Here is a 25,192-nt window from a genome sequence, read left to right on the forward strand (position 1 = left end):
ATTGATGAACTCTTAACAGAAAAGGAAAATTTTACTTGTATGCCAAATGGCTGTTGAGGTCTGTTTGATTGGTGTTTGTTTGTTTATTTGTTTTTGATCTCATTCTTTCTTGATGTCCCCCATGTTCACACTTTTGTGGTTTAGTGATTTTCTCATAACTTTTAGGCCACAGCAGCCTTCTTAATTTCATTGTGAGTATTATGAACTCATATACCTCTTCTTAAGCATCTAATTCTTCTTGAATATCCTTTGCTATACCTTTGGTTTACATGTATCCATAAATTAGCAATGGGAAGAAGGAAGCAGGGTAATGAATCAAGATCTAAAAATGTGACTTCTTGGAAAATCCTAGAAGATTTTGTGTACTTACTACCATTACCTTTAAAACAATTATTATTCTTTTAAACTTGTTTACATTAGATATATTCATTCATTCAAATTATCTGGTGTGTTGAATAATGATATGTGCATGCCTATTTTCTTCACTACTAATATTAAAGAGGTTCATAAATCCTTATAAAAAATACCCATTTTTCAACATGAGCCACTAATCTGTTTAGTTTTCATTAATGGCATGCTAGAACTAAACATTCAATTTTGATATGCTTCTTAAAGACAGTGATTATCCACATATGTGAGGTATCATTGGAACTTCGTTTTGTCATTGCTGAATATTAAAGAGTTCATCAAGCTTTTATGGATTCAGATCACAAAGTCTTACAGACTCTGAACATATAAGTAATGAAAAATTGCGATTTCGATATTCTGGGATTGTTCTCTTAACTGCTAAACCACAAAGTTTTAGGATTTTTTTTCCTTGTGTTTGGGGAGTACGGGGGTGTTGTCTTAATGCCACATTTCAACAGAAGGATGTTTAGATCCACCATACCTGGTAACATATTATGAAAATGTCACCATTTCTAGAAAAAGTATTTATATATCCATTGTAAGTGCAGTAAATATTTTTTTTATTTAAGATACATTTTTATTTGTTACTTAAATTAAATTGAGTCTGTCAGACCAGGTGAGCTATTTTTAATTGGGAATATTTTGTCTGCTCCTTAATTATTACATTGTGGATATCATTGATTAACAAAGGCAGCCTTGCAAATAGGTTTACAAACATAACCTTGAAAAACTGTCAATAAGCTCTTTTCTGTTAATAACAACAACAATAAAACCTTTTAAATGGCATAGACCTTCAGTAGCCTCAAAAGAACTTATGTATGATTCTAAAATTAGTTTTTCTATTGTAACAATTTATAGGACCCTGATATATAGGGTCAAGATAATTTACATGGCTGGCCTAAATGAAATTGACTTAATAATTGGTAAAACAAGTTAATCACTTGTGCATTTCTCTTCAGAGTTCAAGGCAGCTTGCCTCAAGATTTCATGAACAGTTTATCGTACGAGAAGATCTGATGGGTCTAGCTATTGGTACTCATGGTGCTAATATTCAGCAAGCTAGAAAAGTACCTGGGGTCACTGCTATTGATTTAGATGAGGATACCTGCACATTTCATATTTATGGAGAGGTAAATATTTCACTATAAAATCCAATTGCCGCCCCCTCAGAGAAGCAAATAAACAGTATTTCAAATGCCAATTTTTTTTTGCCTTGATACTACACCCACTCACCCTTCTTTATTAGGATCAAGATGCAGTCAAAAAGGCTAGAAGCTTTCTGGAATTTGCTGAAGATGTCATACAAGTTCCACGAAATTTAGTAGGTAAGTCAAAAATAACTATTGATATATACCACAAAAAATAAAATTCTAGTACACAACTTCTATACTAAATTTCTTTTCATCACTGAAAAGTGTAATCTGATTGAAGCAGTCTTGGAAATGTAGCCTGTTCTTACAGTATATAGAAAATATATACTCCAAGATTATAGTTTTTCAGAAGATATACAAGAAATACTTTGTTAGCTCAGACTTATAAATGTCTGAAAGGATCATTTTTACCTAGCCTCAAACCATACTTTTTTTTTATCATAGCATTGAATGTTTTCCTTATAGTTTGGTGATATTTGATAAAATAATAGCATTTGTGTCAGTTATCTCTGAACTCAAGATCTGGATATGACTTGCTTAGACATAGTATTAACATTCCCAAATTATTCAGTTGTCTTTAGTAGAACAAACTAAAAACAGGCACAGGTGTACTTTTAAAAATATGTTTTGAATTTATAAATGATTTGGGGGTACATTCTTAATTCACTTATAAAAGAATAAAATGAACAAACTTTCTATGTATTTTATGTATATAGCTTAAAACATTCATAGGCTATATTTTGTCAAAATAGAATTGTAATATCTTCCAGCATGTCATTTAAAATTACGAGCCAATAGCCCAGCATTCTGGAAACAGAGGCAGATGCACAAAGATCACAAATTCAAGGATAGCATGGGTTAGGCATAGCAAGATCCTCACTCCAAAATGTGTCCAAGAGTCATGGTATTCTTTTTTTACCATTAATAAGTACAAATGCTAGTGAAACTAATTTACATGTATGCTACAACACAAGAATGTGAATGTAATGTTATCAACACACTACTCATTGTATAGATGGTACATACATAACACAGAATGAACTGACAATTGTGGCAAAAACATGTATGTACGTTAAAATTTATTTTGATGGTACTATAGTAGGTGAAAATGTTTATACATATTTGGTACCATTGTGACTTTGGGTGACTGATTTAGCTCTTGAGAGAAGAATATTTTCCCTTCACTTAATATGTATATCAATGTGGTAATTCATGGTCTAGTTGCTTAATGAGGTGTTGTTATTTGTAGTACTTAGCACAATTCTGGGCACAGAAGGAAACTCCATGTTCTCTTTCATTTATTCATAACTTCTTTATTTTATTACAGCAGACTTAGAGTAAATTGTTCTGTTGGAATTTGGAAGTAACTGCAATATATAAGATTAGATTAAATTACCAAAGAAGAACTTGGATTAAATGTAGAGGGTGTTTAAGGTTACTTTACACCAAAAAAAAAGCCCATTGCAGTCAATCAGTCCAATTGAGTTTTCTTTAGTTTATACTTAGTAAAACAAGAGAACTCTGGCTTGATGAGACATGCTGCAACACTAAGAGTACTGGGCTTGTTCAGAAATCAGTTTTTGTAAGGTTTGTCAGGAAGGAGTTCAGGGTGATATCTTAATCACTGTTACTTGAGTGTTCTCGAGTCTCACCTACTGACTGATCCAAACAGTAATCACAAGCCTTTTTCAGTATGTACACCAGTTTATCTTCCTGAAAAATTTGCTTGTTCTTTCTACACTTTGACAATGACACAAGTACTTAGGGTAGTTAAGATACTATCTTAATAGAAGCATACCAAAATCCTACTTTTCTTTATGCTAATTTACACCTTTATTAAAATCAACTGTCATGAGGATGTATGGATTTTACAGAAAAAAAAATTGGGAAGACTTCAGGTAGGTTTTTTTTGTATGTACTTACATTTCATTTGAAGAAGAGTAGAGCAGAAATAATAACAGAATAATCACAGATTTTAGATTAGAAATCCTGGTTTAGTAGCATGAGTTTTGTTCTCTACCACTGACCAGAAAAAAGAGCTCAAGGTAAAAGAGTAAGGAAGCCATACACAGCAATAATGTCAAAACTGTGGCTCTAATTATAAGAACTATGAATCCTTCTGCAAGATCTTTTGCTAGTGTTTTATTTAAAATAGCTAGGAAGCAACTTTTCCCTTTTCACCAATTTTGCCTCCAGTGAGGCAAAATAAGAATATAGCAGCATTTCAGCTATGGCTCATATAAGTGATTTAGGTTCCCCTTAGAATCTGGTATGCCTTGTGTGTAGGTTTCTAGAATTAGTAGCGCTTAATTTGTAAATTCTTGCTTTACACTCATACATAATGGTGGCTGTGAAAGCAGCCATCTCCTAGTTTTATATATAACTGATTTTTTTTTACAGTGAGACAGTTACTACTACTAGATTTTTTTTTCTGAGTTTCAACAGGTGTTTACTAAAGAATACGTACAAGCCTTTTCATTGTAGTTTTGAGTTATCTGAAAGTATGCTTTACCTATGAACATGCTGTTCTATATTGTGACTAATACATAGAAATAATACTCTGATAGTAACATTGGCCTGAAGAATTTTTGTTCCTTTTAGATATTTAGATAGCTTTCTAAGCTCCTTTGAAACTTTTAAGACCATCATTTGCAAATATGTCGTGCATAATTCTAATAATAGGTTGTATGTATAAATGAGGGAATGTGAGTAAGAGCTAGATGAGAATTGAAATTGTCAAATAAGCAAATACTTTTATTAGCCTTCTTTTCCTTAATTCCTTTTATAGAGCTTTATAGAGTGCCAAATACCATAGTACCAGTGAGTTTAAAGTATACACTCTTATGTGAGACAAAGGGTTTTCTTTGAATTACCTTTAAAATTTCAAAATTACTCCATCAGTTCACAAGTACTAATCCGCTATAGTATCAGACGAAACAAGTTTAAATAATGACCTAATCAATGAGACTAATTTATAATTAAACTATCTTCCTAAAAAGCTTCTGTTTTGAATCTTATAATCCAGAATGCGTATGTGTATGTGTAGGATGGTTCATGGTGGAGTGTGCTTGTCGGATTTAAGTGATGTCTTAGAGCCAAATGTGAATTATTTATTTTAGGCAAAGTAATAGGAAAAAATGGAAAACTGATTCAAGAGATTGTGGACAAGTCAGGAGTTGTGAGGGTGAGGATCGAAGCTGAAAATGAGAAAAGTGTCCCACAAGAAGAGGTATGTAATGGTGCTTATTTTTCTGGTTTATCTAAGAGGAAAGAGTTTTGTTTGCTTGACTTTATTTTTTTAATGTATTAATACAGAGGCTCCTGTAATGGTGCATGTGTTTTTTTTTTCTTTTTGTGATACTTGGAATCAAATCCAGGATGTTGAGCCTACTGGGCATGTACTCTACTACTATTGATAATTGTTCAAATTATTGGACATGCCTAATACTATGGATACTAGACTATCTGTTTTGGTTTGGCTTGGCTTTTTGTTTTTCAAAACAAATTTTCTGTGTAGCCCTGGCTATCCTGAAACTCACTCTGTAGACCAGGCTGACCTCGAATTCAGAGAACTACCTACCTCTGCTTCACAAGTTTTGGGACGAAAAGTGTATACTACCACCCAGTTACTATACGTTTGTAAGGCTGGGCTTTAGATGGGTAATTTTAACCTGTATTTGTGATCTTATTATGGATAGTCATGAGTTTGCTACTATAAAGTGTATATCCCTGGTTCAGCAATTAATGACAAAAAGCATGCATAGACAACCTTTATAAATGCTTTTGTTTAAGGGTTATGTGATAAGTGTTTTCATTCTGTGTGTGCCTTTTTTGCATATAAGATTGCTTCCCCCGACATGACTTCTGTAACCCTATCTATCTGGACATATGCTTATTGTTGTAACCTTTTAAGTACTTGTATGGAGTGTGGAAAGGCACAGCATAACCCTGGATGCAATTGTACTCTGAAAGTACTGTCCATGCACAAGCTTAATTTTCATATCAACTAGCAGTCTTTTCATTGAAGTTAAATCCATTTAGTGTTTTTTTAAGGTTTATTTTTTATTCAGTAAAGTGTGTGTGTGTGTGTGTGTGTGTGTGTGTGTGTGTGTGTGTGTGAGAGAGAGAGAGAGAGAGAAAGAGAGAGAGAGAGAGAGAGAGAGAGAGAGAGAGAGCGAGCGAGAGAGCGCTAGCACACTTGGTTGTAAGCTGCCTGCAACAAGTACTAGAAACCAAACTTGGTTCCACTGCAAGAACAGTGTATTCCCTTAACCTCTACTAAAAGCCATCTTTCTCTACCCCCTGACTTGTTTTTTAATTACATAATTTTTATGCCCTGTAGCTTTATATATGTCAAAATACTTTCTAGTAAAGTATATTCTTAAACATCATTGTTAATGGAAAATGTGAATTTTAAACTGTTTGTTCCTAATATGTAGAATTATCAGATTTCTTTATAAATATTTAAGTGGCTATGCTTAACAAAACCCGTCATTGACATGGTAATAGAACTAAATACTCATAAAATTGGAATTGTTTTTGTGTTTTATATTTTTTATCAAGGAAAATTTGCCACCAAGTTCCCTACCTTCCAATAATTCAAGGGTTGGATCTAATTCCTCTGAAGAAAAGAAACATTTAGATACAAAGGAAAACACCCATTTTTCTCAACCTAACAGTACAAAAGTCCAGAGGGTAAGAATTAACTTGTCACCTCTAACCACACCGAGAGTAATTTCTTTGACAGAGACTCCACATTTGTTATTTGGGCTCTTCTCTCTGGTTAGATTTGTAGGCTACTCTTACTCTAGGTTTTCACATAGGATTGATACCATATGAGATTACAAAACAAGTAATTTTTCAATTTATTCACAGTGACAAATCTTAAGCTATAAACCTAATGGGGTCATTTTTTTTCTGTTGAGGGTGGACTTTTTTTTCATGCTATAACTCCTTAAATTTTGCAGGTGTTATAACTCAAAGTGTACCTTCTATTAGATATGTTAGTTACTTCTTAAAGCCATATTTTAGAAAGTGGTTTTCACTATTTGAACTAACCTAACTATTTAGAAATGGATTTAGAAGTCCTGCAGTGAAAGTCCTGCGTTCAGGCTTCTGTGTTTCATTCATAATAGTTAATCACATCACTTGCATTCCTTATACTACTTTAGGTGTTAGTGGTTTCATCAATTGTAGCAGGGGGACCCCAGAAACCTGAACCCAAGGCTTGGCAGGTAGGAAACCATTCCTTGAAAAATACATTTTAAGTTGATATTTTAATGTTTATTCCCCTTGTTAAGAAAGACTAAAAATGAGCCTCATGGTTGGGGGCTGGTGGAGGAGTGTTTGTGGGTATTTGAATCCACAGCCCTGAGCTAAATCTCAATCATTCCACTTAGAAGTTCTTCCCTTACATGTCCAGTGTCATTTTCTACCAGTCTTCCCGCTGTGTCTTCTAGGAAGTTTAATCCCTACTGAAGTTTTTGGAATTCTCTAAAACTTATCAGCTTTGCTGCTATCTAGATGTGCACACTAGAAACCCAAGTGTGGGTTTATTCTACCCAGACTGGTTTTTTCCTGCATTTGCCTTATCATTTTGACCCTGTTGTGTGTGAAGCTTTCCTTGTGTACCTACCACAGGTCTCCCACCTGCTCCACCTTCCTGTGTGCTCACCCAAGAGCATGTTTTTAGATGTTTTCTTGTTGGTCTCTTCAACCACATTGTAAGCTCCTTGATGTCAGGGTCCCTTGCCTGGTATATGAGAATTGCTTAAATTAGGGATGGTATAACTCAGAAAAGACTAAAAGCAAAAATCTCATTTTATACAAAGAACTAAAACTGCAAGTGAATTGGATACTCCTTTCTGTTGGGCATTCCTGTTGTCATCTTGAAAAAGAGAATCACTTTGTCTTAATATTGGTATTCTATATTTCCAGTTTATTTAGATCTTCTGATTAGACACTTGAGTTGTCCCTGGATACTCTAATAGTTTGTACCATGCTATAAGAGAAAGTAGGTTTAAATGATGTTCTTCAAATTCAGCCTAATTAAATCTACAGCACAGAATTAAAAGCTTATTTTGGTGATTTCTTGGAAAGCAGGTAGTATTCTATGACTTGATAGTTAGCATGTGGAAATAGTACAGTTATTGTGTTGGTGACTATGTTAGGGAGAAAAAGAATGATATTGGGGGGGGCACTTTTTATATTGTAGTGCAAAAAAGAAAAGTTCTCTTCAGCACCTGGTAGTTCAGATAGTCACTGCTACTAGGAAGCAGTGCCTTGCCTACCGTATAAGCAATATTTTCGGGTGGTTCAGTTTTATTCTTCATCAAAGTAACATTCTTGTACAAGGATATAGAAAATCCTGTGTCCTTTCCTTCCTATTCTGAGCCTACTGTATACTGAATATAACCAGGGAAAGCATCCCGACAATAGTTACATGTTCTAGGAAATGTTCTTTAGGAAAGAGTGACACTTTGCTCAAGGGACAGCTTCTCGGTCTCCTACACCTTGCCAATCACTTGTAACACTTTTTATTAGTTGTGTGTGAGTATCAATAACTATGTATTTCTTCGATAGCAAAATGATTAAACTATTCTCAGCCTAGATTGTGTCTTATCTGTCCCCTCTTTGTACACTGTGGCTAGACTTCCCTACTGGTTGTGATATGGAATGGTTTGGGTTTTTTTCCTTCTCTTATGCTGATGAGAAATACAAATAATTAGATTGTACCTTTTAAATAACCACTATATTAAAGTGGTATTCATAGAAGATCAAAGTTTTTATGATTGAACTTTGTAAGATTTTTCTAGTATATTTTTGAAATTTTCTACACTTATTAAATATTATGCTTATGATTTTGCCTTGATTTTTGTTCTTATACAAAGTACTCAAGTATATTTTAATTTAAATTTTAATTTTTGTTCATGATATGAATTCTGCTAATTTGGTTGGCAAAATTGAGTTTTTAGATTTGTATCCTTGGTATCTGATTTTAAACTTAATTTGATTTAGGTAAATCTTAACAGTCAGTGAATTAAAGCATAACTATTCATCTTACTTACCATGATAAAACTTGCCTAATTTTTAGTTGAGTATTTATTATGTTGCCAACATTAAATGGTAGTCTTTAAACAATATGATATTTAAGAAATCACTATATTGATCTGCCCTTCATTTTGCATATTGATTTATATTTTAGAGAAATATACTTCATTGCTCAGCAGACCCTGTGCTAGGGATTTAGTCATTAGGGTTTTGTTTTTGTTTTCAGATTAACCATCACTAGTTCTTTAGGTTCACTGTTACGATTTCTTTTTCAGGGGATGGTACCATTTGTTTTTGTGGGAACAAAAGACAGCATCGCTAATGCCACTGTTCTTTTGGATTATCACCTGAACTACTTAAAGGTGAGGACAGGATGACTTTTAACTTATAATCTTCTTGTGCTTAATTATTAAAAACTGTATAGTAAATCCTTCCAAAACTAGGATCCTTTTAAGCTGTGCATAACAGTATATGACCTTGTAAAAATAATAGATAAAATACATTGTTTTAGTTTATTTCTTCTAAAAACTTAATTTTTAATTGTGCACCCTAGGGGTAATATCCCAATTCTCAATACATTCCTATATTTATAGTTATACTTATGTTAAACCCTTAGAGTCAATTAATGATTGTTATATGTACATATACATATATATATATATACATATATGCATGTACATATTTGAAACTTCTAGCTTTTATGGGTGTTTTCCAATCTAAATTTTGTGTGTACTTGCCTTTGTTGTCCCTCCTATGTTATTTATCAAGGAAATTCTGGCATTTTGTGAAGTCTTCTGTTTAAATATTTACTCTTCATACTTTTCTCTATATTGTTAATCAAAATATAAACTACTTGTGCTTTCTTGTATAAGCTCATCTTACTGAATTCATTGTTATGCCTCCTTTAGCTTGCAAGCTGGGAAGTAGGAACCCAGAGGCTATTAGTAAAAAGAGCATGGGATTGGCAATACATCTATGAAGTAGCTTGATTCTAGGCTAGTCACTGCCCTACACTAAATGCTTTTTCAATTTCTCTTTGGCCCAAATATAAAATTTAATGGAATGAAATCTTAATTGTTTTCATTGTTACAATGTCTTATTTGTTAAAATATACACCAGAATTATTCTATAGGTCTTTTTAAAAAGTCTACAAAATAATCTAAGATCTATCTTATTTATGATACTAATTTAAGATATGTTTGCTCATTTAAAGAATAAAATGTGAATCAGTCTGCTAGTAAGTGAGAGTGAAAGGAAAAGATGGTGCAGTACCTGGTCATTTCGTTCATTCTTAATAGTGGTCAGTTAATAAATAAAAGTGAGAAGGTTTCATCCAGCAAGGTTTGCATGGGTAGGATGCCACTTTGATTTGCTTATTTATTTTTTTGTTGGACAGTGTTTTATGTGCAATCTGTTGTATGTTTTCCTTTATAATCTTCACTAAAAATAATTATTGTGACCTAGATAGACAGGGCTACATTATATCATGTTCCTTGTCTTTCAATTAATGCTTTTTCTTAGATATTTTGATTTATTTTTCTCTATTGAATATTTTGTCTGTTACTGGCAGCTGTTCCGTTGCCATTCTTATCATCACCAAATCATCTTTCGGTTGGGTCTAGCATCTCACCAAACTTACCGCTTTGCCTAAGTAGAATAACTGGAATACCATTCTCTTATGCAATATCTAGATAACACATTTTATTATCTAGAAATATACATTTGCAGGAAGCCACTCATTCAGCTAGTCTTTCCTTTTTCCTACCCAGTTTATTATAGATTCTGGTTTAGAGAGCAAGTAAAGTTCTCTGAATTTGCAGTCTGACCATTTTTCCCCCACATGTCAGAACCAAGATTTTGACAACTTAGTTTCAATGACCTTTTCTTGACAGACACACTGAATATTTGCTATAGTTACAGATCTCATTCCCGGTAGCTAATAAGTGGGATGCTCATGGATATGCTAGAAAGGCAAGGATTAAAGGGGAAGTTTCATCTGGATTTGACAGATCCCATGTTATTGTACATACTTTGTATAAGGGTCTATCAGTGGATCCTGGAGTTGATATATTTTGTTCAACCCAGTATATTTTGTTTGCAATACTTGTTTAAGCAGAGTTTTAATATTTTTAATATTTTAAGAGTTTTTCAAGGTGTGATGGAAGAGCTAGGTATTTTGATGTGAAACCTAGAGATTTCCTCCCCTTCATAGAAAGGAATATTAGCATGCTTAATCCATTGAAAATAAGTGATCCATAATTATATAATTATATCCAAAATAGTACATATTCTTTTAAAAATATATCCCAAGCACAATACGTAGTAAATTAGAATATTAACTGACAAAATAATTTCATTGAGCTCATTTATGTGTGATTTTTTTTTAAGGTTAGTTGATTGAACCTTAAATGTCTGTCATTTATCTGTATTTTTATACTTTTTAGTATTGTTTTAGTCAATCTTATATCAAAAAGTCCCCAAACTAATGTATCTCTGCCTTATCCATAGACTAATTGAATAGCAGTGCCAAATCACTCAAATTTACTCAATATAACTTTAAAACTGAGTGTTTTTGTTATATTTCTAAGTATTGACATCAGTAAGTGTATCTACAGTAATTTTTCTTTTTGAGGAGACCATTCAATTTCCTAATAATTCTGTGTTAACAGTGTTTACTATAAATTTAGAACTGAAATTGACATATTTCCAGTATACTTTTTATCTGATGAAAAGGAGAAAGGTATTACTAAGTAAAATGTCAAATTATTTTTACTGTTATCTTGTATATTTTAAATAGGAAGTAGACCAGTTGCGTTTGGAGAGATTACAAATTGATGAGCAGTTGCGACAAATTGGAGCTAGTTCTAGACCACCACCAAATCGTACAGATAAGGAAAAAGGCTATGTGACTGATGATGGTCAAGGAATGGGTCGAGGTAGTAGACCTTACAGAAATAGGGGGCACGGCAGACGCGGTCCTGGATATACTTCAGGTACAAACTAAGCATTTTCCTCAGTAACTTTATCTGTTCCTAGACTTAATAGCTGCTAATCTCTAATATTCATTAGAATACTCCATTATAACAATTTCTCACTACATGGTTTCCAACTCACAGTGGGTCAAATTGTGTTTTAAGAGACATGTAGAGTAAAAGCCCGTTAATGACACACATAGTTCACAGGGCAGTTGTAAGTTCTGTCCATATTCTAATTGGGGATAAATCCGCTTAAGCCCTTGTGTGTTGATGACTTAAGAATTCTCCTGATTTTATTACTGTATAGCCAAAACTTTTTTCATTTGTGTACTGTGGCTCATTTTTTGTCAGGCATGTGCTGGTCATACTTGCTGGATGGACTGTGTAAATCAGGGGTCTGCATCCTATGGCTCATAAGATGATTTTGAGTGGCATGGCCAAAGTCAGCCATAGGCACAGTCAAGAAGTAGGCGAAGTGTCTCTTTGCCTTCCCAGCTCTTCTATCCGTGCTTCTTTCTTTTCTCCCAGTAACTTTCAGTGAAACCAGTGCCCAGCTACGAGTTCCTACTGTCTTTCTTGCTCAACTATGTATCTACTATGTAACTTGCTAATGATGGTATAAGGTATAATCCATCTCACAAATATTTGCATTTCAAAAGGGAACTCTTTAAGATGGAAAAGCCTTCAAGATCCACAGGAGTGACGCTATAATGGTGAAGCTATAATTGCTCATTAGCTCCAACAGAGGAAGAGAGAGGTAGTAGAGGTGATATTCCAGAGTGGGGAAAGACACCTACTCAAAAGGCCAACTTTGAACCTAACCCTTAACCCTCCTCCCATCAGTTTGTTCTTTTGACCAATGAATTTCCACCACACTATGGAGCTCTTTTCCCCCACTCCCATCCCCTATATCATTAACCCCCTCAGACATAAACAGTTGTCTTATAGTGATTCTTTGTTCAGTCATTCCACTGGGAGTGGGAGGGAGATTGTGGGCCATGCATCAGGAATGCATATCCCCTTTCATTGGGGATAATCCCACAAGAGCCTCTTCCCTGAGACACAACAATCATGGTGGCCTTTATTGGGTGCTTTTACAGTTGGCAAAAATGTGTCCCTGTGTCTACTAAAAGCTCTCATTATAGAAGTTTTGATTATCAAAGTATTACATTATTATAGACAATTTTTCCTCTATTGATAACAGCTATTTAAAGATATGGCACATTCAGATCTGAACTTAGGCAGCTAACAAAACACCTTTTGAAAAATGTATAACAAAAATTACTTCAAATATGGCGAGCCCTTCACTTTGAATTTAAAATTACTTGTTTTAAAACACGGATGAGTATATTCTTTGGTAGGCTTCTAAATAGAATATTGAATCACCCCTGAAACTTCATCTCTGGAAGCTTCTGTTAACCTTTTTTTTTTATATCAGACAATGGTATATAACTTTTAACTCTCGATAGGAACTAATTCTGAAGCATCAAATGCTTCTGAAACAGAATCTGACCACAGAGACGAACTCAGTGATTGGTCATTAGCTCCAACAGAGGAAGAGAGGGAGAGCTTCCTGCGCAGAGGAGACGGACGGCGGCGTGGAGGAGGCGGAAGAGGACAAGGAGGAAGAGGAAGAGGAGGAGGTTTCAAAGGTATATCTGAGAAGTAAAGGTTAAGGGCCAGTAAGATGGCTCAGTGGATAAAGGTACTGACTGCCAATCCTGAAACCCTAGTTCAATCTCCAGGACCCACATGGTGAAAAGAGTGCAGTGACTCCTACTACTTAGATTCTGGCCTATACATGAGCTGTGGGATATGTGCCTCTACACAGATACACCCCCAAATAATAAAAATGCAGCAGTGTTTTTAAAGAGAGAGAAAGATTAAAAGTAAACTGTTAGCTGTTTGAAGCCAAGTGAAAAATCTTGGTGCTAGGTACTGTTTTATGCTTATCATCATACAAATGATTCCTTTTTCATTTGTATGACAGAATATTAGACAGGCTTCCTTATGACTTATGGAAACTATGAATAACTAGAGATAACTAATTTACTTTCTTTGCAGTACCTAACCGGTATCCAATTGTTAATCCAGATTGACATGTTGATTCATAAGCTTTACTTTCCAAATGTTTTGTTTCTTGTTACCAGACTAGATTATTAACTTGGATAGTTGGAATTGATAGGCGCTTTCCTACATCTTAGCTTCTATTGTTGGTCTGATGGGTCTAGAGAATTTTGAGCAAATGTTTTAGAGTCAGTAACTGTTAAAACATTTTTTAAAATATATAGGAAATGACGATCATTCCCGAACAGATAATCGTCCACGTAATCCAAGAGAGACTAAAGGAAGAACAACTGATGGATCCCTGCAGGTAAAGCTTATGTGATTCTTTCTGTCTAAGTAGTTTGAATATGGCCATTTGAGAGTAGAGAGGTTACTTTGCTTTATTTTTCAGCATGTTCAAAGATTTCATAAATTCATACTATATGAAATACCTTTTCTACAGCATTACATTTACAGCAAACAAAATATGCTGAATGAAATGTGCTACCCTCTCCCTTTAATTGCAGGGATAGCCTGTTTTCCTCATCTGTCTTGTATTCATGGTAAGATAGGGCTTATGGTGTCCAGCTCGTATCCATACCCTTTAGGTCTGCTGTTTATTTACATGCACAATCTAGTCTGAGGATCCCTTCTCAAATCAGTTATTGTCAGTGCTTAAATAGTTAAGTAATTTCAGATTTATTCCCTGAATATATCCAGGCACCTTTACTAAGAGCTTCATGTGTATTTTATCTCACCTAATCTTACAGTAATCCACTGAGGTAAGAAGTTTTATATCCAATTTATAGGTGAGTAAGCAGAGGCTGCAGTTCAGTGTCCACAGTTACTTAGCTAGCATGTGGTGCAGTGATAGCCATTCAAACATTGGTATCTGCGTCTCAAAACTCATGTTCTCATTCACTTTATTGGTAATGTTAACTCTGAATTTTTAAAGCAAGTAATAAGTGTTTCCTTCTGCCTAGAAACCAACACACATGATTAGCTAATTTTAACTCAAAAATGTTAAAGTAGAATCTTCTGAATCCATCCCAACTCTAAGAGAGTCTTTAACTTCATGACATGGTCCTTTCTGAAGGACCAGATTAAAAAGGCAAATAGTGTTCACCACTGACAACTTAAAATAGTTTATACCCCTTAGAATGTTATTTTTAAATTACGTTAATCTTCAAACCTTCCTGGGATTTTAGTTCTACAAATCATTGTTCCCAGATTTCCCCTTGGCATTCTGTTCCTCACAATTCAAGTTATTCAAATTAGAGGACCATCTGACTCTTCTTACTGAAGTACAGGTTCCTAGACCGATACAAACTAAGATCAAAAATTTATGCTAGAACATTATTTGGAATTTCAATGTCTTTTTGCTTTTTTTTTTTATGTATGTATTTTATGTGTATGAGTGTGTAGGTACATCAGGCATTGGATCCTCTGAAACTGGAGTTAAGAGGTGATTGTGAGCCACCATGTGGGCACATGGGAACTGAACCCAGATCCTCTGGAACAACAGGGGCTCTGAACTGCTGAGCCATCTTCCCAGCCCCTACTATTTAGACTTTGAAGCGGCTATAAAAGAGATTTCTAAAGGATCGGGTGGAACTTTTAGTATAGGAAAACTTACTGATACCATGATGCATGTAAAGGTGGGAACTAAAGGTTAGCTTTTGAAATGGTTAGTTGAGTTTTCATTCAGGTGAAGCTGTCATAGGAAGACAATATTTTTTTTTATTAACTTGAGTATTTCTTATTTACATTTCAAATGTTATTTCCTTTCCGGGTTTCCGGGCAAACATCCCCCTAATCCCTCCCCCTCCCCTTCTTTACGGGTGTTCCCCTCCCAATCCTTTCCCCATTGCTGCCCTCTCCCCAACAATCACGTTCACTGGGGGTTCAGTCTTGGCAGGACCAAGGGCTTCCCCTTCCACTGGTGCTCTTACTAGGCTGTTCATTGCTACCTATGAGGTTGGAGCCCAGGGTCAGTCTATGTATAGTCTTTAGGTAGTGGCTTAGTCCCTGGAAGCTCTGGTTGTTTGGCATTGTTGTTCATAAGGGGTCTCTCGAGCCCCTTCAAGCTCTTCCAGTTCTTTCTCTGATTCCTTCAACGGGGGTCCTATTCTCAGTTCAGTGGTTTGCTGCTGGCATTCGCCTCTGTATTTGTTGTATTCTGGCTGTGTCTCTCAGGAGAGATCTACATCCGGCTCCTGTCGGCCTGCACTTCTTTGCTTCATCCATCTTGTCTAATTGGGTGGCTGTATATGTATGGGCCACATGTGGGGCAGGCTCTGAATGGGTGTTCCTTCTGTGTCTGTTTTAATCTTTGCCTCTCTATTCCCTGCCAAGGGTATTCTTGTTCCCCTTTTAAAGAAGGAGTGAAGCATTCACATTTTGATCATCCGTCTTGAGTTTCATATGTTCTATGCATCTAGGGTAATTCAAGCATTTGGGCTAATAGCCACTTATCAATGAGTGCATACCATGTGTGTTTTTCTGTGATTGGGTTACCTCACTCAGGATGATATTTTCCAGTTCCAACCATTTGCCTACGAATTTCATAAAGGCATTGTTTTTGATAGCTGAGTAATATTCCATTGTGCAGATGTACCACATTTTCTGTATCCATTCCTCTGTTGAAGGGCATCTGGGTTCTTTCCAGCTTCTGGCTATTATAAATAAGGCTGCTATGAACATAGTGGAGCACGTGTCTTTGTTATGTGTTGGGGCATCTTTTGGGTATGTGCCCAAGGGAGGTATAGCTGGATCCTCAGGCAGTTCAATGTCCAGTTTTCTGAGGAACCTCCAGACTGATTTCCAGAATGGTTGTACCAGTCTGCAATCCCACCAACAATGGAGGAGTGTCCCTCTTTCTCCACATCCTCGCCAGCATTTGTTGTCACCTGAGTTTTTGATCTTAGCCATTCTCACTGGTGTGAGGTGAAATCTCAGGGTTGTTTTGATTTGCATTTCCCTTATGACTAAAGATGTTGAACATTTCTTTAGGTGTTTCTCAGCCATTCGGCATTCCTCAGCTGTGAATTCTTTGTTTAGTTCTGAACCCCATTTTTTAATAGGGTTATTTGTCTCCCTGCAGTCTAACTTCTTGGGTTCTTTGTATATTTTGGATATAAGCCCTCTATCTGTTGTAGGATTGGTAAGGATCTTTTCCCAATCTGTTGGTTGCCGTTTTGTCCTAACCACAGTATCCTTTGCCTTACAGAAGCTTTGCAGTTTTATGAGATCCCATTTGTCGATTCTTGATCCTAGAGCATAAGCCATTGGTGTTTTGTTCAGGAAATTTTTTCCAGTGCCCATGTGTTCGAGATGCTGCCCTAGTTTTTCTTCTATTAGTTTGAGTGTATCTGGTTTGATGTGGAAGTCCTTGATCCACTTGGACTTAAGCTTTGTACAGGGTGATAAGCATGGATGGATTTGCATTCTTCTACATGCTGACCTCCAGTTGAACCAGCACCATTTGCTGAAAATGCTATCTTGTTTCCATTGGATGGTTTTGGCTCCTTTGTCAAAAATCAAGTGCCCATAGGTGTGTGGGTTCATTTCTGGTTCTTCAATTCTGTTCCATTGGTCTATCTGTCTGTCTCTGTACCAATACCATGCAGTTTTTATCACTATTGCTCTGTAATAGTGCTTGAGTTCAGGGATAGTGATTCCCCCTGAAGTCCTTTTATTGTTGAGGATAGTTTTAGCTATCCTGGGTTTTTTGTTATTCCAGATGAATTTGCAAATTGTTCTGTCTAACTCTTTGAAGAATTGGATTGGTATTTTTATGGGGATTGCATTGAATCTGTAGATCGCTTTTGGTAAAATGGCCATTTTTACTATATTAATCCTGCCAATCCATGAGCATGGGAGATCTTTCCATCTTCTAAGGTCTTCTTCAATTTAGGAAGACAATATTTTTTGTCTCTCTTGGATTTTACAGTTGTTGCAGAATAAGTCATTCTTTTTGAAATATGTTCTTGTGATGTGTGCTCTGAGTGTGTGCATGTGTAGTATCCTTATGGTATGCTGTATACTTTCCCTATAGCATATATATCTTCTATTAGCCAATAATAGGAATTTGTTTTGAATAATCTCACTTTTATTTGTTTAGAATATAAGGTTGGAGAATACAAAGTGAATTTTTTCTTATAGATTAGACACACTGAGATAGCTACTGTTTTGTTTTCAAGCTAAATAATACTGTTTTAAAAACTTAAACCCATGAAGAGCCTACCTTGCTTTAATTCCTTATAGTTCTATTTTCATCTGCATTCCACCCCTTTTTTTTGAGACAGGATTCCACTTATATAGCACTGAGTGGCCTAGAACTCAGAGATCCAGCTGCCTCAGTTTCCCCCTTTATCAGGTGGAATGTGTATTTCAGGCTTACTATTTCTTGTGAGGCCATTTATGTAGCATCTGGTGTGTATGTATATATGACAGCTATGACTTGTTTTAGGTCAGAGTTAACTGCAATAATGTCCCTACTAAACCATTACAGAGCACCTCCAGTGAAGGGAGCCGGCTGCGCACCGGGAAAGATCGGAACCAGAAGAAGGAAAAGCCAGACAGCGTGGATGGGCTGCAACCACTCGTGAATGGAGTACCCTAAACTACATAATTCTGAAGTTATATTTCCTCTACTGTTTCCGTAATTCTTACTCCATTTTAGAAAACTTTATTAGGCCAAAGACAAATAGTAGGCAAGATGGCACAGGGCATGAGGTGAACACAAATTCTGCAAAGAATTTTTTGGATATTGGCCATAATCAACAATCTTCCAAGTTTGCACAAAAAGATCTTGAAATTTGAAGCATAACTTTTAAGTACACTTAACACTTCAGGGCAGGATTTTACTTTATTTTTTAAAAATACTAAGCAGTGATCTTTATTAACTAGGACCATTTTCCTGCATTGGGCTATATAACTCAGCAGTACGTTTCAGTCTTTCTGGGTAAATCACATTTGTGGTAATCATACTAGATCTCTGTCTTCAGTCCCATTTAAAGTCTCCATGAAGTGCTGTGCCATTTCATGTCCTGTGTCAGTTTATGTTTTGGTCCGCTTTTCCAGTATTTTAGTGGACCCTGAAATGTGTGTGATGTGACATTTGTTATTTTTGTTAGCAAAAAAGTTGTATGATCTGTGCCTTTTTTATATCTTGGCAGGTAGGAATATTATATTTGGATGCAGAGTTCAGGGAAGATAAGTTGGAAACACTAAATGTTAAAGATGTAGCAAACCCTGTCAAACATTAGTACTTTATAGAAGAATGCATGCTTTCCATATTTTTTTCCTTACATAAACATCAGCTTAGGCAGTATAAAGAATAGGACTTGTTTTTCGTTTTTGTTTTGTTGCACTGAAGTATGACAAATAGTGTTATTGGAAGGGATGTGTAATTTTTCTGTATAGACAGGAAAAGAAATAACTATCTTTTCGTTTGGGAGAGGCTAAAGATGTTTTCAGCTACTTGCAAATCTTCCTGGTCGAAAGTTAGTAGGATATGCCTGCTCTTTGGCCTGATGACGAATTTCAACTTAGAACCTTTTTCTTTTGTCCTCCCCAAGTTTTGTCAAGTTTTTCATTCATATTTTACATTAAAGCTTATTTTGGGGAGATATGAAGGTCATCTTCATAAATACATAATAACCCTCAAAAGTATATAGGTACTTTGTTTGAGAAACATTGAAAGCAGGTTAAATGTTTTGTAGCTTTGAAATACGAAGTCTAATGTATAAGCAGAACTGAAAAACAGGCCTACAATTAGTTAAAAATAATTCATTTTTTTCCTTTTGATGTGTCAAGTCTTATTTTTTGTTTTTTTTCTCTTTTTAATGAATGAAATTTACTGAAGAAAAATATGTGAAGGACCTTCACTCTGAGATGTTATATTTTTCTTAAAAAATAACTCCGAGTAGGGGTACCACTGAAACTGTACAGAGCCGTACAAACCGAAGTTCTGCCTCTGATGTACTTTGTGAATTTGTTTCTTTGAATTTTTCATTTTTCATTTAGTTTTCCTTGCATACAAATAAGCATATAAAATGGCAACAAACTGCACATGATTTCACAAATATTAAAATGTCTTTTAAAAAGTATTGCCAAACATTTAATGTTGATTTCTAGTTATTTATTCTGGGAATGTATAGTATTTGAAAACAGAAATTGGTACCTTGCACACATCATCTGTAAGCTGTTCAGTTTAAAATACTGTAGATAATTAACCAAGGTAGAATGACCTTGTAATGTAACTGCTCTTGGGCAATATTCTCTGTACATATTAGCGACAACAGATTGGATTTTATGTTGACATTTGTTTGGTTATAGTGCAATATATTTTGTATGCAAGCAGTTTCAATAAAGTTTGATCTTCCTCTGCTAAATTGATGTTGATGCAATCTTTACAATGATTGCTTTTAAAAATTTTAAGATAGGAAAGAAATCTATAGAAAGTGTTCTGTTACAAAATGTAACTGTTACCATTGGAAATTTCACATGTCATAGGAGATTAGCCGTTATTTACCAACTTTCAAGATCGTAATCTTGTTTAATAAGGTGAAATATCAACAATTGGTACACAGTCACAATGTACCGGTTAAAATATGCACTAAGTCTCTTTTTTACAAAGGCTGAATTCAGCAAGGCGCTAACTTGCTTAAATGTGAATTACTAACTTCTAAAACTGTAATTTGATTCACATGTTTTCAAATGGAGTTGGAGTTGATTCATATTACAATATTTGTGTGCAAAATGTGTATGTTTTTCAGTTCAAAGTCATGTTTTTAAAATCTTATTAAAGTTTCAAAAATCTGGAGATTGTTTATCTTATCTAGATGTAAATTTTTATTAAAAAGTTGCACTTATGAAAAAGCAAAATACTAGTGTGACAGATGTTTGCTCCGGTTTTAAATTTCGGCACAAATGACAAAAATAATGTGTTGGGATTGGAGGAGATACTTATCATTCAAAGCAAATGATCATTTTACATGGTCCTTTTTTTCGTGCGTGCGTGTGTGCGTGCGTGCATGCATGCGTGTGTGTGCAGAGATCAGAAGAGGGAGTCAGATCCTCTGAAACTCAAGATATAGGTTGCTGTCAGCTACCATGTAGGTGCTGGAAACTGAACCCAGATCTTATAGAAGAGGAGTAAGTGCTCTTAGCTGCTGAGCCATCCCTCCCAGCCTGTTTATCAGTGCGACGGTTTTTTTTTTTAATTTTTTATTTTATATTTCAAAGGTTATTCCCCTTCCAGGTTTCCTGTCCATAAGCCCCCATTCCCTCCCCTCCCCTCTCCCTCCCTCATATGGGTATTCCCCCTATACATCCCCCTTATTGCCCTCCCCCATATTCCCCTGCACTGGGGGGTTCCACCCTTGGCATGACCAAGGGCTTTCCCTTCCACTGGTGCCCCAACAAGGCTATTCTCTGCTACATATGCAGTTGGAGCCCTGGGTCAGTCCATGTATAGTCTTTGGGTAGTGGTTTAGTCCCTGGAAGCTCTGGTTTGTTGGTATTGTTGTTCTTAGGGGGTTGCAAGCTCCTTCAACTCTTTCAATCCTTCCTCTAATTGCCCCCAAGGGGTCCTATTCTCAGTTCAGTGGTTTGCTGCTATCATTAACCTCTGTATTGGACATTAACATTTTATGTGGAGAAAGCTTAAAGATAAAATTATGATGGGAAAGTTATTGAATTAATGGACTGTACATATCCCTTGTATATTGTTCACTGCCAAGTCACACAGAATTAGATGAACCACATAAGAGGGCCACAATCCAAACAGGACTGGCATGGAGTCAGTGAAAAAGGCAAGAGAAACAGGTTTGCCTGTAGTATTTATTTATACATTGAAAACCCAGTATTTTCAGGAAAATTTCAAGTTTGGTATAACTAAGGCATTTAAATTTCAAAGTGAGGAGATACTGTTAAGGATATAAAAAGCCAAACTGAAGTTGAATGTGAGGAAAGCCTTTGTAGAACTGTAAACAATCAGATTTGCAGGTAAGTGTGGGAGTTCAAAAGGAATGACAGTCTTGATTGCCAACAGGGCTTTGCCCAAATCCTAGGCCAATTTAAGTGTCCTGCAGTGCACTCTGACACCCAAGGTTACAATTGCTAGCAGCTGGTGTTCACAAACAACTGCTGAAAGCAGTCATCTAGACTCAGGCTGATTGACATGTAAGCCCCAATTTGAATCTTCATATTACAAGGCAGGCCTTGTGCTGTGGACAGATACTCATAAAGAAGCACTCTTGGGGTACAGATGTAGCCAGATAAGCCTTTGAGTTGGCATGGAAGAATGGAATGAATCCATGTGCTTCTTCCTTCTGACCCTTTTCTAATAAGATGTCCTCATTAAACCTTCATTTCTTATATATGCTATGTGGTTTGCTTTAACCCACTAATTTTCAGAAGATGCCTAACTGGTACAAACTATTTATTACTTGTCCTTTGGAAACTATAGAAGGGATCAAACAGAACCATACCTTGCATAAATGAGTACCCTTACAGGACTGGTGGCAATATATGAAAATGAGGGCACAGAGAGGCACTTGGTTGGTGGAGTGCTTACCTAGCATTTCAGGATATTCTGAGTTCTCTCTCCCAATACTGCATGAACTGGGTATGGTACACAACTAGAAGCCAGCTCTCAGGAAGTGAAGGCAGGAGGAAAAGTTTGAGGTCAGTCTAGAGTATATAAAACCATCGCAAATAAATGTGAGATAAAATTTCTGGTGAACATGTTTATGACATTACTAGGCAGAGACTTTGGAAAGGTTAACACAGGAGGTAGGTTGAAATAATTTAACCCTTTGTCGCTCCTTTACAAGGCTGCCAGCCCTTGAAATCCTTAGGAAAAAAAAAATAATAGCGGTAGGAAAAGATCCCACTTTCAGCCCCTACTTCCACTGAAACAGCCAATGCAACCTAAACTTTGAGTTGACACTTGGGCAGTGTGTGCCACCCACAGGTCTTTGTAGGAGAGTAAGTCATGGTTTGTGGGGCTGCAATAAACTTAACAGGGCATTGGGTTTCTAGACATGGACACTGCACTCTTGAGGTTTGATTTTGTTATATGATGAAGATCTTACACCTATGAAGTAAGTGAAGCCTATGGCTTTAAAGCAACAGTCCTCAACCTGTGGGTCACAACCATCAGAAAACATTATTTCCAGTGGTCTTAGGAACTAAGACATTGAGTAGCAAAAGTAGCAGTGAAAATAATTTTATGGTTGGGAGTCACCACAACACAGGGAATACATTACATAAAGGGTCACAGTATTAGGAAGGTTGAAAATCACTTCTTTCGTGCATGATTTACTTTTGCCTGACTGATTAGCTAGGCAGCTGACCTGTGAGGAAGGAGCAAATGTGAGAAATGTGAGTGCAACTGGTTTTGAATTGGGTGCTTAGGGGATTCAGATCCACACGCCTCCTGTTGAGTGGGCTACCAGTTCAATTAGATTATTCTTGGTTACTGGCCAAAATAAGAGTGCTACTATTTCACATTGAAGGATATCCCACCCCCATTGTTACAGTCTGCAGGTGACACTATTGGTTGCTTCCCTCCCTTGGAAGCATGTAAAGTATCTTCTGGTACTATGAAAGCTAGTCTTCAGGGAGGAGACTTTCAGGTCAGATCTAACTTGATCCTGTGTCCACCTGTAGATGGTCTGTACAGCAATAGGAACTTACCTTAACTTCTAGGAGGTAACCATGGGCAAAGCAGTAGCCTGTTTTGTTTGGGGAGTCTCTTAGACTTCCTGACCAACAACTTGAGAGGGACATTTTCATGCCTAGTATTAGGGCTTTTGTTAGTCTATGGTTTGTGGGAGTAGCATTGTCAGCCTAAGTGGTATAACTTCATTTAATCCAAAAATAGTTGGGAACACACACACACGCGCACACGTATATGTAAATAAAAAATGATATGATTTCTTCATGACATTTTATTTTTATGTTTCTATTTTATTATTTTAAATCCTGATCACATTTTCCCCTCCCTTGTCTTCCCAGTCCTTTCCCCCACATGCACTCTTCCTCCATTTCTCTTCAGAAACAGGCAGCCCTTCCACAGATATTATCCAAGCATGGCATATCAAGTTGCAGTAAGACTAGGCACCTCCTCTTGTATTAAGACTGGACAAGGCAATCCAGTAGGAGGAAAGGGGTCCAGAAGCCTGAAAAAGAGTCAGAGACAGCCCCTGCTCCCACTGTTAGGAGTCACACAAGAAAACACACAAACATAACATATGCAGAGGGCCTAGGTCAATCCCATGCAGACTTGCTGGTTATTAGTTCAGGTTCAGTGAGCCCCTAATGACACCAGATTAGTTGATTCTGTGGGTTTTCTTGTGGTATCCTCTACCCCTCTGGCTCCTTCCTCCTCCTCTTCTGCAGGATTCCCCGCGCTCTGCATCTCTTTTCATCAGTTGCTGGACAAAGCCTCTCTGATGACAATTGGACTATAGGTACCAGTCTATGAATATAGCAGAATATCATTAGAAATCAGTTCATTGAGGAGCTTTGAGCCAGTCATGTTTGGTTCTATCCTTAGTCAGGCTATCCAGCCTCTGGATCCTGGACACAAGACCATGTCAGGAGTGGGCTTACTCCAGGGGCATGAGTTTAATTCTATATTAGTCAACTGGTTGGCCACTCACAATTTCTGATCCACCTTTACCACAACACATCTTGTAGGTAGGACAGATTGTAGGTTTAAGGTCTTGTGACTAGGTTGGTGTCCCAATCCCTCCTCTGTAAGTCTTGCCTACTTACAAGGTGATATCTGGTTCAGGCTCTGTATCCTCCATTGCTAGGAGTCTTATCTAGGATCATTTTCATATATTCCTTGGAGTTTCCATTGCACTAGGTTTTGATCTTATCCCCAAGATGCCCACCAATTAAAGTTGTCTCCCCCAGTACTCTCTGCCTCCATCCTCTCCTCACCTGATCCTTCTTATTCACATTCCCTTCCACAGCCCACCAACCCCTCCACCCTCCAGATGCCTACTCTATTTCCCCTTCCCAGGGAGAGTCATGTGTCCCCCTCTTGAGCCCTCCTTGCTACCTCGCTTCTCTAGGTCTATAGATTATCACATGGTTATGCAAATGGTAACGAAAGAAGTCCTTATTTCTTTCAAGCAGCCTTAAAATTATTTTTTCTTCACCCCAACTCTCTTCTGTATTGACTATCTCTAAGGCTCAGGGAACATCACAAAAGAAGCCATAAGACTAGGAAACCTACTATGAAATCATGTCTCCTAGTAATGATAGGGAAGCTACACCCATGAGACCTCAACAATATGACTGCCTAAAGACCTGTACAATGCTAGGAGACATGCTATTGTGGACGGGGAAAATCTCATGGGGGCCCACCTTTTGGCAAAGAGCTATGAGCAACTAACCACTCAGAGAGGGAGAATCAGTCAGGCAAAATCCTCTATTTGGTTATTCAATACCAAGTGGTCAGCCATAAAAATATATACACACAAGCAACACTAAATAGAGTCGTCATTTTAGATAGATAGATAGATAGATAGATAGATA

The 25,192-nt window shown here is 36.5% G+C and overlaps 1 protein-coding gene across 10 annotated transcripts in view; it reads left to right on the top strand.

Annotated features, from left to right (window-relative positions):
* Positions 1-20,521, top strand: part of Fmr1 (fragile X messenger ribonucleoprotein 1) — a 37,830-nt gene extending 17,309 nt beyond the window's left edge. For 4 of the 10 annotated variants that reach the window (XM_006229530.5, XM_063279814.1, XM_063279816.1 and 1 more), the window contains 10 exons: positions 1,368-1,538; positions 1,655-1,733; positions 4,679-4,788; positions 6,123-6,254; positions 6,731-6,793; positions 8,885-8,971; positions 11,407-11,602; positions 13,054-13,236; positions 13,876-13,958; positions 18,144-20,521. In XM_006229530.5, the coding sequence (XP_006229592.1) occupies positions 1,368-1,538; positions 1,655-1,733; positions 4,679-4,788; positions 6,123-6,254; positions 6,731-6,793; positions 8,885-8,971; positions 11,407-11,602; positions 13,054-13,236; positions 13,876-13,958; positions 18,144-18,254 (1,215 nt within the window). In that variant the 3' untranslated portion in view covers positions 18,255-20,521. Of the gene's footprint in view, positions 1-1,367; positions 1,539-1,654; positions 1,734-4,678; positions 4,789-6,122; positions 6,255-6,730; positions 6,794-8,884; positions 8,972-11,406; positions 11,603-12,320; positions 13,237-13,875; positions 13,959-18,143 lie in introns of those variants that run through there. The other 6 variants (XM_006229531.5, XM_017601917.3, XM_006229532.5 and 3 more) reach the window with 6 other exon arrangements.
* The last annotated feature ends 4,671 nt before the right edge of the window (positions 20,522-25,192 follow it).

Source organism: Rattus norvegicus, chromosome X, assembly GCF_036323735.1.
Source record: "Rattus norvegicus strain BN/NHsdMcwi chromosome X, GRCr8, whole genome shotgun sequence".
Classification (NCBI taxonomy): Eukaryota; Metazoa; Chordata; class Mammalia; order Rodentia; family Muridae; genus Rattus; species Rattus norvegicus.